Source organism: Poecilia reticulata, chromosome 20, assembly GCF_904066995.2.
Source record: "Poecilia reticulata chromosome 20, P_reticulata-male-v2, whole genome shotgun sequence".
Classification (NCBI taxonomy): domain Eukaryota; kingdom Metazoa; phylum Chordata; class Actinopteri; order Cyprinodontiformes; family Poeciliidae; genus Poecilia; species Poecilia reticulata.
In genome coordinates, this window is record NC_088849.1 from 17979972 (window position 1) to 18001727 (window position 21756).

Sequence of the window (21756 nt, forward strand, 5' to 3'; positions counted from 1 at the left end):
ATGTCCCAGTTTTCCACTTCTTAGGGTATCCCACAGCATGACAAGCTGTCTTTGTATTCACATTTAATGCTACGTAGTTCTTTCATTTTGTTTTCCCCTTTCTGACCTCGTCTTTCCTGGGTTTGCAGTTGCGCCAGATCCCTTTCGCTGTCTGGCATTAAATCAAGAAAAATTGTCAGCATTTCGGAATAACTAATTGTGATGCGTCCATTAGGGCAATTCACGACATTCCAGTTAATTGAAGGGACACTTGTGGGTGTGTTTAAAAGGCAAACCCTCAAACACACTGCTTCCTTGTGTGACGTCATGACAAAATCACAACAAATCAGCCAAAAACAATTAACGATTTGCAACAGCGAATGAAAAACGCTTTTGGCAGCTTTATCTTTCCGTTTGCAAATACTTTGCTTCGTAAAACAGTTCGGTTCATAATTTGGTAGTCTATATGCCAAATTACTTGCATTTGACTAAGAGCAACTAAAAACTTTATGTGTAATTAGCGTCTTTTAGTGTTCCACCCGTCTATCGGTCCGAACGTGGCGATCCATCACAGGGTGGATCTGTTATAATGCTACTAATAAAAACAACCTGGAACTTTGTCTGTCCTTCAGGTTTCCTGGTTTTAGTGTTTTACAGTTGGGTTAGGGTTACCTTAACCCTTACCCAGTTTTCAAGATATTAAAATAAAACTTCAATATCAGTTTGTGGAATTGATATATTATTATTGTACTTTGGATAGATGGACAGCCACACCAATGTGGCCGTCCATCAATTGGATGTATAATCCACAGGATTATACATTATACAAGGGATGTACAATCCAAGTGATGATTGGATTATACAAAGTCAAAATCCAAATATTCTTCCACAACCTTTTTTCACACTTATCCTGACCTGGAAATTACTTAAGTCGTATTTCAGGATTTGCCAGAGTGCAGGAACTCTTTATCTCTCTTTCAATTTTTGAATAAGATGAACTTAACTGGAACATTTTTCCAGATTAAAAACTTCACCATGTAGCAGAACTCCAAATTATTGGTATTAAAACACTTTTGAACAAGCCATGACAATGCTGTAACAGATTAAATTTGACAAAATCAGGCATGCTATCATTATTTTAAGATTACATATTGCAGAGCTTTAAAAAATAACTAGACTATTAAGGCCTCAACTTGCTTAAATATGGCCCGACTTCCTCAGAGCGCAAAAAACAAAACTGATTTCATTTCACATCCCAGTTTCCTTCTGTGCTGCAGAAGCAACCGTTTCATCTGTACAAGCCAGTGTTTCCCCAGACACCAGCCTCCCCCAGGGATCATCCACATCATCTTCCAGCATTCAATCAAAACCTGCTCAGTGACCGGTCAGACAGTTTGTTCGAAACTGCATCAGAAATGACGTCAAGCAGTGGACAGCAGAGAGGTGTTTTAAAGTACGGTAGATTTATTGTCAATCTGAATAAAGTCATCTTTTACTTCTCACACAAAATATATAGTTCTCACAGAGGTTTCTGTGTTTCAGATAGCACAATATGAGGATTCTTTAAGTCATTCGGTGTCTATAGATCAAATATTCTGCACAATATGTCACAATATACAAGCAATAGAGGGACAAATTTACCAAAATCCCCATATACTCTCTTCCTAAATATATAATCTTATTACTATTGAAACAGGAGGACATGGTTTCTAAATAGAGGCTATAACTATCTCAGTTTGGTATATTTCACATTTAATATTCAGAGATGTTCACGTACTGAAGAAAAAATGTGAAATCGATGTGATACGTTGCAATTATTACAATCTGTGCGGCTTTTTTTGTTTTTTGTGTCGTAGTCCGAGATCCATAGTCACAAGAACACACATGCACATCAACATCTGACCATGTGATGCCGATGAATATATATATACTAGACTAGCATCTTCTGTTCACAGAGAGGGAAAAAATGTACGAAGTTTATAAATCCAGGAACAGCACTTCAACTGGAGGACAGAATCTGTACAGAAGGATGAGTTTTACAGACAAGAATATCATGTTTTTCTTGGTCTGAAAGTGTTACAGTTGAGAGCTGCAGCATTTAAGTGACTTTATGTCTTAAAGCAAAAAAACAAACAAAAAAAAACAAACGTAACATCTGCTTCCCGCTTGTCAGGACTATTCTTAGTTTTTTTAATGTTGCAAATAGTGCCTTGCAAAAAAAAAAAAAAAGTAGTATTTTCACAAACCAAAAACTAGACCAACACAAAGTAGCACATTCATTTGAAAGTGGGAGGAGGAGGGAAATTTGTTTCCAAGAATTTGAACAAAATAAATATCCAAAAAGGATGTGGTGTGCATTTGTTTTGTCACACCTTTATACCCCTGAAAACCCCGGTGCAACCAACAGAGTCCACCTAAAGCCTAAAATCCAGCTCAGTTCTGTGAATGGAGACTCAGGTCTGATGCAACATTAAAGAACAAACAGCATGACGAAGACCAAGAAACACAGACGATAAGCCAGATTATAAAACAATAACCCAAGTTTTAAAAAATCTCACAGATCACTCCTTCAACTGGCCAAATCGAAAACCGACAGAATCTTGGCCGACAGCCTAAATCAGAGCAGTCACCAGGACTCCCATGGTGACTCTGGATGATCTATACTCATTTTGACTCAGGTGGAAAGGCCTGTTGACAGCACAACTATTAATGTGTATTCCACAAATCTGGCTTTTTATAATATAGGAAGAAGTCGCAACGACTGAGACTGTCATTGAGCTTTTACCACACACTTCTAACAATTTTCTTTTTTTTTTTTTTTTTTTTTTTTTACAGTTTTGCACCATTTTGTGTTGGTATCTCACATGAAATCCCAATAAAATACATTGAATTTTGGGTTAGGATTTCGAAAGGCCTTTGAACATGTTTTGTCGAAACTGTAAATTTTGGAACATTAGAATATTTAGTAATGTCAGCTGCACAAAAAAAAGTAATATAAATAAATAAATGAACACAGACTCTATCACAATTTTTCTTTTAGGATTTCACACACAAAAAAATGTAATCAAAACAAAAAGGGGAAAAAAAACAAACGGCAGCTGCAGCAGCCGTAGAGTACCGGTAGTTTTAAACAGGTGACAGCTCAGTTAGTAATCTTCACGTGACGTTACGTACACATCTCATCAGTGGCACTGCGACGGTATGTTCAGGAACAACACCACAGCACAGAGAACCATGGGCTCATATTCAGAAATTGCACAGTGGGAACGCGGACCTGCCTCCGTTATCCTCAATCACCACAACATCCATCAAATCGACGTTCCAACTCTGGAACTCGTGAATACGGACGGATCCGGCACGATATTCAGCATACAGCATTGTGTGAAGGTGCAGAGGAGGTTGCGACAGAAGAGGAGAGACTGTGAGGGGAGCGACGTCTGCACCGAGTGGGCAGAGAAGACCGGCGCTCCGAGATGGAAGAAGAGAAGGTCTTTACTGAGGGAGCGCTTTCAGGATGGCGTTCACCTCCTCCGCCACGGCCGTCAGAGCAAACTCAAACTGCTCCTGCAGAGAAGAAAGAAGAGGATAAAGTGTTAGTGTGTGTCCAGGTTGGTAGCACACCTTGAATGCCATTTAGAAGTGACTGACAGCTGGCGCCTCCTCCTCCTCCTCCATATCTCCTGACCCCGGCTGGGCCTTGGCCACCATCTCGAGCCGAATCGCTCTGTGAGCTTTCAACCTGAAGCGCACACACAGCCCGGCACCAACATCGATCCAGCCAGGTGTCTTAAAATGCAGCTTTGTGAGTCAAACTGTCTCTCAGCTTTTTTTTTTTTTTAACTCTGTGTGTTTTATTGTGAAACAGCGCATGGTTATCCCAGAGGAACTGATTGATGTCTGCCCTGTGGACCTGCCGCTTTTATATTCCTCTCCTCTCCCCAGGCTGCAGGCCACGGGGTCTTCTCGCAGAGAAAAGGGAACGTAGGAGGTTTGGAGGGAACAGTCCTCAGATGTGTCAACACACAGCCTGCCATGGTGTGGCCCGAGGATAGGCTGAATCAATACTGCGAAGCCACCAGTGGCCGCGATTATGTGGAGTGTCTATTTTCGCGTGTCCTCTGAAGTTGTGATGGTCCAGAAAATTGTATAAGTCCGTCCGCATTTGTCTCCAACTCAAAAAAAAAACTTAAAGGTGAACTACTAATAGTTCAAAGCATGAGTCATAATTCAGAAAACAGTACAAATACTGCTGCTGTTTTATTTATCTCCAAAGACTTTATCATATTTGCTTGTCTGCTGTAAATTGATTCTCAAATACAATGTGTTCACTATCCGAAGCCTTTGCCATGTTTCTCGCCGGAGATCCACAGAATACGGATCCATAATGGGGCCCCCGGTTTTCCATCCAAGTGATAGTTTACCAAATAGTAAAACTTAATTTTATGCAGATGCTACAATTGTTGTGTTCAACATAAACAAAGAGAGACATCCATAACCAGATACACCACTGGATTTGGTGGAAACAGTTATGACATTAATGTAGCAGATTACGGTTAACTAAATCATTAATTGGAGGCTTGGTGTTCAAAATAATAACAGCGTGACATTTGATCAATGTTGTTCATTCTTTAAAAAAACAGGACAGGACAGTTCCTCGCTGAAAATTGCAGTAAAATGGATCATACATATCAGACAGTTGTCAGGAGAAAAGCATAGTTTTGATTAAATGGTTATTTGGTGAGAGGTATGCATATAAAAAAAAATCTATAATAGGCTGCTCAAATAAAATGATCTGAAATGCTTCACGATGCAAATCAAAACAAATCAGAAAGACACGGAAGAAAATGGAGTAAAAACAATAAATCTAAAGCCAAGCTGTCAACAAGAAACCTCTGCAAAGACTCACTGTTGAAAATAACACAGAGGTGAAGAGGTTACCAAATGGGATAACACTTTTTTGGTCATTACAATTTGTTAAATGACCCTAAAAAAACAAAACAAATTCAAGCCATCTAATTGAAGCATGGTGGCTTCAGTTTGTTATGGATGATATTTATGCATGTGGTATTTATCACAAACCAAGAGTCATCAAGACTTTTGAAGTAATCATGTTGCACTATGCTGAAGAAAAGACAATGACTCCCATCATTAAGCAAACATCATTGTGGTCCCAGACCAACAAACTCAAAGTTATGGACTGGCCAGCACAATCCTCAGACCTTAATTCAATGGAAAACTTGTGGAAAGTCACCAAACATGCCATTTCTGAGACAAAACCAAGAAAAACAAAGAAACTGTGGAATGTAGTCCAATGATAACACAGATAATAATAAAACAGATATGAAGTAGTTCCCACAAACGGCAGTCATACAGCTAATGCACGTTAGGCATTTTATTTTAGTTTGAACAATAAATGTTTGAGTTTGTAAAGAAAGGGCGTCCGGTTTTGGTTTTTTAACACCATGGAGAGAAACTGGTAGCCTTCATGCACCAGGACTGTTTTGTTTCACAGAGGATGTGTCTAGATGGTATCCTAATTGGATGATTGATTTCATTAAAGCGAGACTGGACTAAATCAAAGTAGACAGGCCAGATTAATGAAATAAGAACTTGTTTGTCTGACCTTCAACCATTTATTTTGAGGCTTTGTCACTTTTCTAAACGCTCAGCTATTATTTTGAACACAAGTGTGTCTATTGTGCTCCTCTGCCAGTAATTCAAGCTCATCTGTCCTTGATATTAGGAAGTTCAATTTCACACAATTTAATTAGAAGGAAAATTAAGAAAATCATGCATTTAAGGGGCTGAAAAGAAAACGACAAACAGGAATCTTTATCGATCTGAATTTTTCTTCTAAAACCCAGACTGAAATGCATTATACACCACTGACAGGAAGTCAACATGGGAGCGTAGAAATAGGTTGAAACTTACATGAGAAATACATCTTGTTTTTCTCTCCATGTGAGTAAACACTGGGGTTTCTGGCGGATTATTTCTGAATGCAGTGGCTAGTATCAAAAATAATGCCAGTAACATCGTGCTTTGCATTTCACTACTGGGAGTGTGTTTGCACGTGCAAATACCACATCCAGACGTGAAACTGTCAGAGCTCGTTAGCCATTTGATACGTATTAGTTTTCTTTAGAAATTGTTGTAAATTTCACTGCTGTTGTTGCATCTCACTTGAGATCTTTACCGAGACAAATAAATCTAATAGTAACAAAAAAAAAAATGGTGGAAAAATTATTAAACATAAGAAAAAAAAAATGAAGCTAACTCTACATTTCATACCTCATTACGACCTAATTTCTTTGAGGAGCCTGAACGAGTCTGCAAAGAGGAATCAACCTGTAATTCCTGTCAAACCGAAAAAGAGAGTCTGCAGAGCAAAAGGCTTTGCTCTGCAGAGAACAGAGTAGAGCTCTAACGGCAGCTTTAGCAGACCGTTCAGAAACAGTGCAGTGCGTAAGCAAGCAGCTCCCACTATCACCCACTGCAGCGTCAATTTTATTATTATTATTATTATTATTATTATTATTATTATTATTATTATTATTATTATTATTATTATTATTATTATTATTATCATCATCCTCACAAACAAAAAGTAAAACAAAAAGGGGAAAGTCTTTGTGTTTGATTTGAGGATGATGAAAGAAATGGCTGTTGTAATGTGAACTGTACAGAGAAATGTCTGTGATGCCTGTAAGGCGAGATTGGGACGATATCCAACATGTTGTGGCAAATTATTCCTTTAAAGCGAATCTACTGAAACGGGGTTTTATATTCATGTGCCCTGATTTTTTTAGTTTCATTTTATTGGAGATTCAAGTTTCAGACACATTTTGTGTTAAAATTCAGCGTTTTCCCAGTTTCAAACCAATAGAAGGATGGCTGGATGGTAAGTTGAAAAAGGGTTTTAAACATATTCCAGACTTTTCCAGAATGCAAAAAAACAAACAAACAAAAAAAAAAAAAAAACGAATCCCTGTGGATATTTCTGTTGGGAACTACTGTAAATCATTTTGGGCTTTAAATTATATTCTTATGAATATTTTCATGTAGATTTGACAATCATTCATAACTTGAAAAAAAATGTTTACACCCTGGAGAAGTAATCACACATTTCAGCAATACTTTATCCATAATTTACTCAAATCATATAACTGTGCAAACATATTTCTTTCAAATTTTGGGTAATTTTCTTTGGGCCCCTACGATAAATGTGAAGTTATTGTCCCCCAAGCAATATTTCTGTAATCCTGAAAGCAGTTATCAAGTAGAGCATCATCATCATTTCCTCTGATCCCGTGTGGATGAAGCAGACAGCCATTACTCTAAAACGCCTAAAACCCCGTTGCCCTCCTTGGGTTCCCTCCTCCTCCCTCCACCCCCCACCTCCTCCGACTCAAAGCCAGGGAACCTTACCTTTGTCTGGACCATGCCAGCTCTCTGGTCTCTCAAGTGCTCCAGGGTAGCGGCAATATCAATCTCTTTAGCACCTGCAACAGAGCGAGAATTGGACTGAGTTCAAAGCGACGCAGTAATCCTGCTCACATCTGTCAATCTCTCTTTATGCCGCGCTGCGCTCCCTTTGGAGCAGCACAGCGATTGAAAATTATTACATTCATCCTCGGAAAAGAAAACTTGGATGGAAGCCACGGACTGTTTCTTGATAAAATATGCATACATTTTTTTTTTTTCGTGGGGACATAAAATATACAGCACACCTTGCCTTCGCTACGGGAATCACATTCAAAGAAGACGTCCGACTCGCTTATTATAACGGTTTGCTCTGCAGCAGCGATTTCAATGATTAACCTGTGCAACAGTTGCTTCACCTGTAATCAGCTTCCTTTCAGTCTTTGATGTTACTCGAGGAAAATCTCACACCACTGATTTGAGAATGAGAGGGATCTAGAAAATGCATCTAGGGGAAGCAAACAACATAGCGAAGAATAGATTTATGCCTGTATGTGGGAGAGAAAGGGGGTGTGGGGGGGAGTGGGACTCTATGCACTCAAAGGTACTCCAGTGTTCCGGCAGGACTTTCATGTCTTAGATTAGCTGGAATCCAAAGTTGGACTGAAGAGAAAGCTCTCTGGCCGAAAGGGAAAAAAGACGGCTTTTTGGAGAGCGAGAGCTTACGTTCATTTCATGCATTTTGATTCCAGATGCAGAAAACAAAAGGTTGAAAGCGGACGGCGAGTCAGCTTTCATCACCACAGGCAACGGCACATTTGTCACAGACGTACTTGAATTGCACCAGGAAGGGTCAGTCTTATTACTGTTTAACAGACAGTGCAGCGAGGCGTCCTTTTAACCTCTTCTGACTGGGCTGGCTCGCTAAAGGGGTAAAGGGCAAAGATCAGGGGCCAAAGAGCTGACTAAGCCATGGAGGGACAAAGTCTGAGGCAACAATGGATGCTTATAACCTGCATTTCTCAAAAGAACTCAGAAGACAAATTAGACTGTTTATTCATGCAGAATAAGATGACTAAAACTATTCCACCTCTGTTTTAGCTGCTGGTGTCAGAAAATATGTTTATTTACAACCCCTTCCAAAAAGTACTCCAGCACCTTGAGCATTTTTTACATTTTGTTGTGTAACAACCACAGACCGCAACGTGTTTTACAGGGATGGTTGTGAGATGGAAGGAAAATTATCAGAGGTTTGTCTGAGAACTTTAGAGAACAAACAGCATCATGAAGACTCAGGAGCGCAGCAGGCAGGTCAGGATGAAAGTTGTTGATGTGTTAAAAGGTTACGTTGTAAAAAAACAATATTTCAAGTTTTGAAAGTTCATTCTAGTAAAATCCTTCTAGAAAGTCATTCACATACCACAAGCGGTAATGTAGGATGGTTTAGGTTAAAGCACATTCTATGTATTAGGATGCCGTAGTCAAAGTCAAAACCTAAATCCAAGGGGAAATTTGATGCATTCAAATGAAAACTGCTGTTGACAGATGCTCTGCATCCAAACTGAGCTAGAGTTAGTTTGCAACAAAAAAAAAATTGACAATGGCAAAGATATGCAGAGAGACATGTCCCAAATGGGTAATGATCCAGAGAGGCTGAATACAAACACAAATATTTTTCCTTGCAGATTTTATTCTTTTCAAAAAAAGTGTTATTTTCCATCCACTTGATAATGACTTGACTTTGTGTTGATTTGTCACAAAAAGTCCCACTGAAGTCTGTGATTGTTCCAAATTTCTGAATACCTCTGCAAAGCACCGCAGGCTGCTGCCACACCAGAGCACCAGACAGAGATAATCCAATTCAAAGCGGCACAAAGCAAAACTAATAAAGCACCTTGAAGATTTCCATCAATGCTAACTATGTTCACAGTTAGCAGCATAATTGCATAAATTGCAAAAAGAAATTGTCAACACCGTTTTTTTAAGAATAAATCAATAAAAAAATCAACAATGTTCCATTAAATATTAAATATTGATTCGAACCGGCAGAGCAAACAGCTATTTTATTTTTTTTCTTTTAATAAATGTTCGACTTTAAACATTTCATTTCCATGCATGTGCCATCTAAATTCATGTTGCAGCTGCCGGTGCAGGTCAATACAGTGTGAAGGTTGCTTAAATAGATAATTACGAATGTGGGCGGAGGTTTCTTTTTCATTTCCCTTCCCTGGCTTCCCTCTTTGTTCTGATCTCCCCACTCCCAGCAGCTACCCCCTCGTCTCCGCTGCCTCTCCAGGCCTCAGAGAAGTCACCCTCTAATGCATCCCCGAGACCCTCCGAGGAGAATGAGAGGCTTTTGCGTTGCCAGGGTTTCAAACCAACAGAGAGAGAGAGAGAGAGAGAGAGAGAGAGAGAGAGAGAGAGAGAGAGAGAGAGAGAGAGAGAGAGAGAAAGGGGGAGCCATTGATCGTTACCTTTAGCCATCCTATTGAGGACCATGTCAATCAGGATGTAGGTCCCACTCCTGCCGGCTCCGTCACTGCAGAGACAGGAGAGATGCGGAGATCATTAAGGTGGCGGCACAAAACGCTTTAATCTCAGAGTGTTCTTCTTATGAGGAAACAAATTGCTCATTTACATCGGCATCTGCTGTGAGACTTTTGAGTATATTTAAACACAAATTAGTCCATGCATACAGAAGCACACTTCTTTATTTGCATAAAACACGACGCTAGATGTGAAGCGGGAGAAAGAAAATGATCTAAGTCCTTAGCATTCTTGGGAGAAATACCTAAAACAGATCTGAATATTTCCAATAAATGTAATTACCCTAAACCTTTTGCACATGAGCGCATGTGTGGTCTTGAGAGTGACTGTTGGAGAGAGAGAGAGAGAGGGGGAGAGCGAGACAGAGAGCGCAAGAAAGAAAGAACGAGTGAGAGAGAATGGTTTTCTAAGGCACACGGGGGACAAAAGCTTTTAAATTCATGCACCTCAGGAGCAGAGGAGAGGTTGAGAGGCCAGGGGCGGTTCGAGAACAGCTTTTGGAGAGCCTTGCTTTTCCATTACTCCAGAGATAGCCCCATGAAAAGCCTCCCTTTGTGCCCGCCGGCCATTCAGCAGCTCTGCATGTTAATTGCAAACAAGGCGTGGACATCTCTCTAATAAAGGCACGGCCAATAAAAAAAAAGGAGAGCTGCCTGAGCGCCACGGCTTCATTAATCCAGTGCTAGATGCTCGGCTCCTTAGAGAGGGAGAGAGCAGGCTTACTGGCCCCATGCATGACTTAACAGGATGTGACTATCAAGAGTGGTCTGACAGATACTTGGTGTTTAATGCAAGCCAATCAAAGCTGGTTAACTAACTCAACCAGATGGGAAATGGAATGGTCTACCGTTCAATAAGCTGGTGCCACATTATTTACATAAGAAACAGAGAGCGCAATAAACAGTGGTGGACCTAGAGTGGATTTTAAAATATAAAGTTGTAACACACACACACACACACACACACATCAAACAGGTGTACTTGCCTGCAGTGAACAATTATCGGGCAAGATCGGCCACGGTAGCACTTGTTAACCTTTCTGGAATAAAGCAAAAGAGAAAAGACAATGTTACTGCGAGCTTGATGGAAAAAAGCCTCAGATGCCGGGGGCTGGAATAGTTTCTTTTTGGTTGAATGAAAATAGCGATAATCACAGCAAATGTGACTCAAGAGGGACTTGTGCACTGCGATCTGGATAAAAATTAACAACAATCAAAGCAACAAACACAAATCTGAGATGCTTCCTCTTCCTCCTCCTCCTCCTGTCAATCAGTCAGAAAGAAACCCGTAAATAAATCCATCATCAGGTTAGTAACAGTGAATCGCTCTCTCTGACGTGTGGGTGATGGACGTGGCGGTGTGATGTTGTGATTGTGGCACGCCAACGCATTAACCTCGGCCAATTATGAATGTTATACACCACGGGCAACGGTGAAGGCCAACAAGCCTTTTCACACCCCGCTGCTGCCATGGCAACTGACTACACCAAGACCTTCCACCAGCGCCTCTTCGCTTCCTTTCATTTCTCCAATAGCGAAATAGCTCAATTTACTGGCAACATTCTTGTTTTTGTAGTGTTTCAATATGTGGTATTTAGAATAAGAAATAAATACATATGGAATTATGAAATGTCTACAATAACGAGTCAACATAAATTTGCACAAATAATTTTGTAATGAGTAATAATAAAGCTGAAAACCATTTGAAAGCATTTTACAATTTTATGAAGTGTTGGTTTCAGAACTACAAAATTTACCGTCACTGTTTTTGTGCTTTAAACAGAAAATCCATTTTCTTTCTGGTGCAGCAAAACCTCCTCCCTAACTTGTTGCTGTGAGATGCAAGTCTGCTTTGTATGGCCCCAAGGGTGGAAGCTACCTGAAGTAGACTGTTTATTTCACAGACATGCTAACTCTTGAGACTCTTACAAACAACAATTAGCATTTCTGCATGCAAGACAAACAGCTTGTTCCTGGTTCACAACAGGGGATAACAAGTAACATGTTTTAACATTATCTAGTATATTAACTTTATCTTTGCTAGTAGTCAACCTGTAGTCGGTTGTTTATTTTACAAACATGCTAAATCTCATTTGTTCTAACCCTGTCAAGACTAAGCTTGTCAGAATGTAATGTAGGCTCAATACGGAGACTAACACGGCTGTATGGACGTTTGACAAGCTGAAAGGTATTTGAATTAAATAATTTGCGTTTTTATCAGCTATAGTATGCCTGCAGATTGCTGGTATCTTACAAACATACATGCTAATTCTTGTAGACGCTAACATCCTCAAGAGTTAGCAGGTCTGTTTATAAAAAAAAAAAACGCCAATTGCAGGCTTGCTACTGGCAATGGTATTCCCAATAGCGAACCTACATTAAGCAAATAAGCATGGGAATGTTAAAAAATGTGCAAGCTTTTGCTTAATTTGATGTTTTATCCCCATTAATGAGTACAGGCAGTTGATTTTTCTAAGCTAAAATTTAACTGGGCTAACATTGTACAAAGTTACTTCTGTTCACAAAATTAGCTGTCTAGTTGAGGCTCGCTGATAGGTATTTCAAACCTCATTAAATAGCTAGACATTTTTTTTAGGTTCCTTTACACAGAGCAAACCAACATAAAGCTATTAATAGTTCATTCTGTATTGTTTTAGAGGTCTTCCTCTACTTCAAATATCAGTTTAATACAAATGAAAATCCCCAAATCTTTTACATCTCATTTTTTGTTGACATTAAATTGACTTTAAATATTAACCCTGGAGCTCAAACTCCAATTTCAGCCTTGATTTGTAAAATTTACTGTTTTCTTGTGCACAGTTGTGCATCACAATTGAAAGAACTTTTAAACCCACCCTATAAATACCATGATTCATATTGTGCTAATTAATATCACAGCAGTATATTGTATTATTTTTGCTAGTTAACTGTTTACAATATAGCGAATAGATCATGGGATTTAAAGTGTAACACTGATGCACTTATGTGAATTTTATTTTTACTCTTGCTAAGTCTTTAGCATTGCAGAAAAGTTTACAAATATATGGACTGAAAAACAAATAGAATATATTTTTAAAAAAGCAATGCTTTCTTCATAAAAAAAAAAAATCTGTGGCATGCACTTTTTTTTTGTTTTTAGAAAATTGTTATTATGTCCAGAGTACGTCTTTTGGATACTTTGTTGTACAAATGAACATGAAAATTAAACACAACCTTCTAAGATAGTTGAAGTTCCCATGCAAGCCATAGGGCGGAGCAAGTGAGAGGAGAGGAGGGGGAACAGAGTCAGGAGTGAAAGAAAGACAGTGTGTGCACAGGCCTGGCTGAGGAGACACAGTTTCCAATGATCACTTTTGTGACTATGCAACTGGGCTCATATTACTAGCTGCAACATCACAAAAATGACACTGGCCACCGCAAAAAAACCAACACGGCCAAAAACCACAAACACTGAGAGTGTCGGAGTGCCCTTGTGTGGATCGGAGAGCTTTAAATAACCTGCAGTGGCATTTACGAAGCTCAGTCAAAGCTAACTGAATCTCAGCAGAGCAAACAATGTGCAGGTAAATTAAACAGCTCAAACCTACACACCAATTAATATATACACGACTGAAATTAATTTGGAAGAAATAGCACAAACCGGCTTAGGTAAGTGTGTGAGCGTCACACAATCTTTCACCGTTCTCATTACAAACGAGAGGGGCAGACTTCCTTCCACAAATCAGATGCGTCTATTCTCATTTGGAGGGTTTTTGCCTATCCCTCCCGGGTTTTCCCAGAGGAATACTCCCGCTCTTCTGCCAGAACACATTATCTGGAGAAAAAAGTGAGGTTATTCAGTCACTAGCTTTCCGCCCCGTCTCCTGTGTTTTGGTGAGACAGCGCTCATTTAATTGGGCGTTTGAATTAGGTGTTTTATTATTCTTTCTTTCTTTCTTTCTTTCTTTTTGTCCCAAGCCAAGCCAGGCAGTGTGGAGCCGTTAATTTGCTGCATCACATGTGCTGGAGGGAGGTGAGGGAGATCGGCCTGGGATGAAAGGGACGGGACAGAAACCGGGTCCTTATTAAGAACAACCGTTCTCTACAGGACACACAAAAAAAACACAGGCAGAGGGAGCAAAAAAGAAGAACCGGAGAGGCAGGATAAGGGAAGGTGATTAAAAAACAAGTGAGGAATAAAAGGTCAGCTGTAAATATGAAAATCTGTCTGAAATCCAGCTAGGCAAGACTCCTGGGTTCTTCTCTCTACCTGCGGAAGTCTAACAGGGTCCGGGCAGAGCTGGGGATCCCGCGGTCCATCCAGGACAGGAAGTGGAACTGGGTCACTGTGCGCGTCTCGTTGGTCTGCAGGTTTTTCAGGTAGAAACTCCGGACCAGGAAATCTTCACACCAGATGTGTTCAGACACCAAATTGACCTAAATATTGCCAAAACAAAGGCAGAAATGAATTTAACCTGCACAACTCTAAAATACATCTGCTCAAATATTAGCTTACACAATCAAATTAAATACGCTGGCTCTTGCTACATTACAATTTCAAGAGAATTTTTTTGGGGGGGGTTTTTTCGGCCAAGAAACTTTTGAAGAAATTATGCATAATTAGGGACAACCTGCTGCACTCTTCAGGTACTGCTGAACACTTCGCATTCCTCCTACTCCTAAATTAAAGTCATTTTGTGACAAAATGAGACGTAACTAAGTCAGAAAACAAAGAATGTGAGCATAATTAGCTCACTTTGAATATGCACATGCTTCAGTGCTGAACTGAGAAGACAAATAAACTTTAGGTTATGTTTGTTTGTTGGAACTAGAAATTCTGAACTCAGACATGTAATTTGAAGTAGCAACACCTCTGCAGAATGGCAGTATTTTGTAATTTGCTGATTTTGAAAGTTTTACACCCATTTTCCTTAACGAGTTTATGTTTTACCTTGCGATTTTTTGACAGACAGGAAATAACATTGGGAGGAATAGTCCTACTCAAAACATTTTAGCTCTTCTTTTGCATCTTAGCTCTTAATGTTGGTGGAATATACCTGGTTTGTAGTCCCTTTTTTTTTTTTTTTTTACAAATACACACATGCATATCAATAATTTTGAACGTCTTCAAAAAGTTCAGTTATTTCAGTATCTCTACTTAGAAAAGTGAAGCTATTCTACAAACACACAAAGAGTGAGGTATTTCAGGAACTTAGTTCTATTAATTTTACATTCTTGACTGACAACTAACTCACCAATAATCATATATATATATATATATATATATATATATATATATATATATATATATATATATATATATATATATATATATATATATATATAAATAAATAAATGTTTCATTAAAATTATTTCAAGTGCAGAAATAATATGTAATGACCATGTTTTGGTCAGTACAATCATGACAACCTTCCAGAGTAGTAGAAGCCACAAAAAAAATCACTGCTAAAGGAGCTGGATGCATCCAAGCATTTTAATGGAAAGTTGAGTGGAAGAGCACCAGATCTTGGCCCTTTAAGTATTTCTGGTTTACATATTCTGTCTTCTGCATATTTTCAGCACTTGTATCCCTGCTACACATATAACATCCTGTTATAAATCTATATTAAGCCTGATGAAGTCGACATGTCTTATATAAGTGCTTAGACTGTGTAAAAAAAAGTTGGATGGCTAAGCCCCCTGCACCCCCTGAAATCCTTTTATTTATAATTTACAAATGCCATGTAGCTCTAGTATAAGGAAGCTCTTGGTCTTTTAGTTTATTATGACCAGTCTTTCATATTTGACTATGGTAAACTGTGAGGAATAATCTTGAGCTATATAACTTTTGTGTCTAATAAAACTATTGATGATATTCTAAATTAGTGAAAGGAACCAGTAACTTTTGGAAATGTTCACTTTTAGTAAAAAACTGATGTCAGGTGCCCACTTGTCACCGGTGTCACACATCTTTGTGTGATGCTCTGGTTATTTGGCAAACCAGAGCCAAATTTATCTTCAGGATCTGGTTTGCAGGATAGATTTTTAATCATTTGGAACATTTTGAGAAAAATATAACAAGTTCTGCACTTAGTTCTGAATTAAAACAATATCAAACAGTCAATATGGATGTTTCTGGTTGTGAAATTCAACAGTGCTAAAATAACCAAATATCAAGATTTGACAAACGCTTGATTTCATCACTTGGATCCAGCTTTTGGACATTTAGGTGGGTTTTCAAAATAGCATGGACGTTTTGACAGAAAACAATGAGAACCAGAGCGGGGCTCGAAAATATAGTACCAACATGTTGCTGCTGCTTTGCAACAAGCTATGTTTGTTGTTTTAGTCAAGAAAGAGATTTCTTAAAGTCGCAGCTTGCAAAATCCTAAGTTTAGTTTTTCCAGGTGCACAGACTTTATGCCTGATGGTTGCATACCTCGTATATGTGGTAGATGTCTGATCCCTCATCAGGCCAGTAGTGGTGACACTGCTTTACTCCATTTTCCGACAGAGGGGTCAGCATCACAATGACGACACAGCCGCTCTCCCACACCATCTGAACGTTAGGAGAAAAGAAACACATCCGCACGTCAGACGACAATCGGCATTCGCATATGCAGACTTGATAAGGACTAATGTGCACCTGAACTGGGCCGCTAAGAGTAGCACATTGCGCTGCAACCTTGTATTGGGGTGAAATTGTTTTCTTTATCTTTGTGCAAGAGGTATGAATAAATGTCACCACTCCGCATGTGAGAAATGGTGAATGTTGGGCGGATGAGTGGGGGTGCGGCGTGCCTGTTGTCGCTCTTCTCTGGCGTCGGAACGAGATCACAACATCTTTTCCACTGCCGCTCCATTTCATCTTATCGCGATCTAATGCGTCCTTGGGAAGACATAGAGGCCCACTGGCAGCCATTAGGAAAATGAGGAGGAAATGCAGGTTTTATGATTGCTATAAAAACACAATGGCCTCGACTATACACTAATCACAAGCTTCTGCGATCCAGCCCAGTGGACACATTACACGCCAACTGTGCCAACTGTGCCAAGATGTGATGAGATATGGCAAGGTGATAATGTGAGGGAAAATTGATTCATTTAGTCTTGTGCAATTTAGCTCACCTGAGGTAAAAGTGGAGCCCTATATGTCCCATCTCTACCTAAAACAACCCCACAATCTTTTTTTTAAATTTTTAAAAATGTGATTAAGAGTTTCTGAACTCCACAGAGCATACATCAACCCACTGACTTTTACTCGGTGAACTCATGCAGATTGGCTTCTCATTCTGAGGGGAAGCAAGCATGAAGGCCCAGCAGTACTAAGGTAATAGAGGGGAGATGGATGAAGGAGTAAAGTAAAGGATGAAGGGATGGAGGAATGAGGAGCAGAGGATTAGAGCCAAGCAGCCTTTCAGAGCACCGCCTGGGGCCCGGCGTGGATTAGATAGGAGAGAGCAAAAAGATTTGCCTTCTGCATGGTCCATTTGCATGAGTGTGCCAGTGTGTTTTTTTTGTTGTTTTTTTTGTGTGTTTGTTCGCTTTTAATGGGTGAAAGTGTGTTTCTTTTTAGTCCTGCAACAAACCAACGTTCACCATGCTGAATAACGAATAGCTGTACATTCTGCATGTCAATCAAACTGAATGTGTTGCTTTGTTATTTTGTGCTTAGTTGGGAAAGATTACGAGTTGAGTTCATTGCCTAAGAAATAAATATATAAAAAAAGTTTTCATTCATATGGAAAAAAGGAAGCATAGAAGCAGTCCTGAAGCAGTCCTAAAAAATGAGGATATCCCACAAAATATTTAGATTTTTCTGAGGAAATGCTTTAATATATAATTCAATTTTGTTTTCTTTTTTATTTCTGGCATGTAGAGTAGCATTGTTTACTTGTAGCAAGAAGGTCCTGGATTCGAGTCCTAGACTTGGGTCTTTCTGCTTGTTCTCCCTGTGCATGCATAGGTTCTGTCTGGGTACTCCAGGTTTCTCACACAGTCCAAAAGCGTGATTGTTAGGACAATTTCTCTTTCTGAAAGATATGAGTGTGTGCACATGGTTGTCTTTGCTGTGTCTTTCTGTTGCCCTGTGATGGATCGGCAACCTGTCCAAGGTTTACCCCGTTTCTCGCCTAACAACAGCTAGAGAGAGGAACCAGCCCACGATATTGAATGGTTAAAAAATGGATGGATAGATATTTTGTGAAAAGTATGTGATTTAACTTCAGGTACCCTTTACAAACTAAGCCTATTTTACTCATTAAACAAAAAAAAACTTGAATGCAAGAAAATGTAGAACTCCTTAATGACTAGTAGCTTCACTTTGGATTAAACAACTTGGCTGAAATGACTTAAGTAAGTCACTTCTCCAGATCCACCAGTCTCTGAGGAAAGTTTGTTTCAATCCCCACCTTTAGTTGTGAGATGTTTAATAATAATAATAATAATAATAATACATTTTATTTGCAGGCACCTTTCCGGACAACCAAGGTCACCTAAGGGATTTCTTGTAGGTATGTATCAAAAACAACATCAGGGCTTTGACTTTGTCAGTTTGTACTTTTCCATCTCTTAGTCTTCAGGCAGTCCTTGGTGGTTTAGCTGGAACATCTTGGGCCACTGTCATGTTATAGAGCCCGGTTCTGTTTCATCTCATCTATTTTACAGATGACATCACATTTTCCTCAAGCACCCCCAGAGTTCATGGTGGATTCTGTGATGGTAGGGTGGCCAAGTGCTGAAACAAACTATCCCCAAAACTATGACGCTTCCATTGCTATGACTTGAAGTAAGTACGTTCTTTATCTTCTGGTTTCCAAACAAGTAAATGTCTGTAGAAATAAATTTGTTCCACAAGTCTTGGCATCCATTTCCTTCAGTTGACAGTTTCTATTTTAGCTGCTTACTCACCTCCCATAGAAGTTACACTATTACAGGTTTCTTCTGGGTACTGTTTTTCTAGTGCAAAGGACAAGACCACTCTAAATGTGCTGCTCTCTTCAAGCCCCAAACACCTCCTTTCAAACTAAAACTCAGCACCGTCGCGATTATCCAAAATGAGTTCAGCCTCCGATGCAGAGTGCAGGACCAGCTGGTCCACCAGGATTTATGCCTCTCACTTCCATAGCCCGGTCACGTCTATCTGGAGTCTCTTCACCATATGGAGGTGATGGACCCACTAATTACTACAGTGCTGTCCTATTAACACAGAAGAATGCTATTTGGCAACCGTGCATCATTTAAGGCGCACTTCAACACAACCTGACATGTTTTATGACAGCCTCCATATGCAGCAATTGATGGGGAGGATTTATTTACATTCATAGACAAGGTGAGAAATGGCTCTCAGATATAACACAAATATGAGCTAATACCCGCACCATTTAGCTCGTAGATACAATAGTTTTGCTTTTATCTTAATTTAATTATCCTGTTTGTTTTCAAGATGTCCAGTGATGATCATTTAAAGTCTTGTTTTTGTTATGATGATAGTAAAATAAAATCATGTAAATGGATACATGACACACATGTATACAATATATTACAGTTCACCTGAAGAAACATACAAAAAAACTAATCAGTGATGTAAACATGTAAAAACAAGCAGTCCTAGTTGAATTTTTCTGACTTTTCCTCATATAATCCCCTATGCAATATTGTACAAATGTATCACAGTCAGGATAAGGGTACAAATAATTACACAGAATGAATTAATATAACGTGCACAACAGTGATATTACGAAAACTGTAAATTTGTACAGATTTACTGAAAAGACAATATATCAATTGGTCGGGGAGGCGAATGGCAGCCCTGAAGTTTCCAAAAATACTACTTGTATTTAACACGTGACAGCATTCCACTGTACGGTCAACATGTCTAAGCTAAGGAGTAAAAATGTGGGACAAAAGTATTTACTTCCAAGAAAACTTCCGGGCTTGGAAAAAATAAAGAAAGAAAAAAACCTTTTTGGAGAATAGGTTATTGGGCTGATGAAATAAAACTAAACTTTTTAGTCACTATTCCAAAAACCTACACTGAGCATAATCACAACACCATGCACAGTGAAAAGTAGCATCTTCATGTTCTGTGATTAACTTTCTTTAGATAAAATCCAAACATTTATTTCAGTCCAAAGTCTTCAAGAGTCAGCTTGAATGCTTAAAGATCCAAACTCACATAAGAATGAATTTTGACAAAAAATGATCAGGGATTATTTTCTGTTTATGTTTAATACAAGGCAACTCAGGGTAAAACGTGAGATCCCACACTGACTTGCTGGCTGTGTACAAGTCTTTCTACTTCACACCAAGAGCACAAAACTGTGACGTCAGAGTCCTTTCTCCATAGCCAACATGACAAAAGCTCCTTCAGGGAGGATTTAGATGCTGCCACAAAAAAAAGGGTTTAAATTGCAAAGTAACAATAACAGAAGTGAATCTACTGCACCAGAGTAGTTCTAAACCCCCTTCAAAAACACTACCTCCCAATGTCACAGTAAAACTTAGTCATATGTCTTATTTGCTGTGTATCCCTGAATGAAGTGTAGCAGAAATGGTCAATAAACCCTCATGATGCTGAGAGTATGAAAAAGTCATGCAACCGGCAGGGAAAATAAGAACTCTTGTCCACCAAATGCAAAGACGTCTGTGAGCTCAACCCAACATTTCTTCTGCTATGTTACTTCATTGATCCTCCCTTATCTGCATATACTGAGAATCACAAAAACCCACAGAGCTCTTTTTACTGCAGAAAAGTAAATGTGAAAAATAAAAATAAAAGTTGCACGGCGGGTAAGTGGGCAAGCCTTACCTGCCAAAAGTCTGCCACAGTGGAAGCAAGTGGCCCCTGGGCGGCAATGTAAGTGGGATTGCGAGGGTCGTGATCCATCTGGGAGAGGAAGAACAAAGGATGTGAGACAAAAATTCTGTCTGATTTCATCAAAGCTTCAATATGAGAGCAGAAGCACACAAACATCCACTGAAAGAAATCCACTTTTCCAATCTTTCTTATAGCTTATAACCGCCAACCTTACATACGTAGAAGAGGGCAACATATAGACACTGAACTTTCCCTGTGAGCACTTCCAAAGCTTATGATGCAACAGATCTTTTTGAAGTTCATGATTGGAAAAAGGCAGCAAATCTGGTGGCTAATCTGACTTTATACACCTGATTTTCAATGAGATTTTGCTTATTAGTATTTTCACATGCACACCCTCGCTCCAACACTTTATAGAACAGCTTCAAAGTCAAGACGTGGCTGAGATGAGGGAGACTAATGGTAAAAATTAAGGAGTGGGAGTTATTGTGAGAATGTAGTGAGGCTGCGTTCCCTACCTGCATATTAAAATATACGTATTTTTAAATATATTATAACCAAGCCTAGAGAGAGGTTTCTCTGTGCCTATTTTATAATTATCGGCAGAACAATAATTCTGTAAATATTTGCAGAATAACAAGGAGGTCTTATTAATACATGTTGAACTTTCTGAATGAAGTTTGACAAAAAGTTTGTATGACATCTAAAAGTGAATTCTTTGACTTTTCAACCAAACTGAGAATAAACAGTCACTGAGTTATGGCATTTAAATAACTGTATTAACTTGAAGTGCAATCAGGGAACTGCTAAATCAAGATCCGCTATATCATTTTTGCTTTCTGCCTACTTTGACGTTGGCTCTCACCATCAAAAGCAAAACAATTTAGGAGTATTTTTTCCCCGGCTTCAATGCATAGCTGTTCTCCCTATTACTCTGGGCAACTGGAATTCATTTTAAAGCTCTGAAATGCTGAAAATGCAAAAAAAAAAAAAAAGTGTATAATTATTTTA

The 21756-nt window shown here is 39.1% G+C and overlaps 1 protein-coding gene across 1 annotated transcript in view; it reads right to left on the minus strand.

The window, feature by feature from the left end:
* Nucleotides 1–1423: 1423 nt before the first annotated feature.
* The window catches only part of ptprn2 (protein tyrosine phosphatase receptor type N2), a 148138-nt gene continuing 127805 nt past the window's right edge, over nt 1424–21756 (minus strand). Inside the window, exons 16-22 of the mRNA XM_008396736.3 lie at nt 20737–20814; nt 16366–16485; nt 14197–14363; nt 10934–10987; nt 9876–9940; nt 7408–7481; nt 1424–3543 (exon numbers count right to left, since the gene is read on the minus strand). Coding sequence (XP_008394958.1) covers nt 3472–3543; nt 7408–7481; nt 9876–9940; nt 10934–10987; nt 14197–14363; nt 16366–16485; nt 20737–20814 — 630 coding nt within the window. The 3' untranslated portion in view covers nt 1424–3471. The remainder of the gene's footprint in view (nt 3544–7407; nt 7482–9875; nt 9941–10933; nt 10988–14196; nt 14364–16365; nt 16486–20736; nt 20815–21756) is intronic.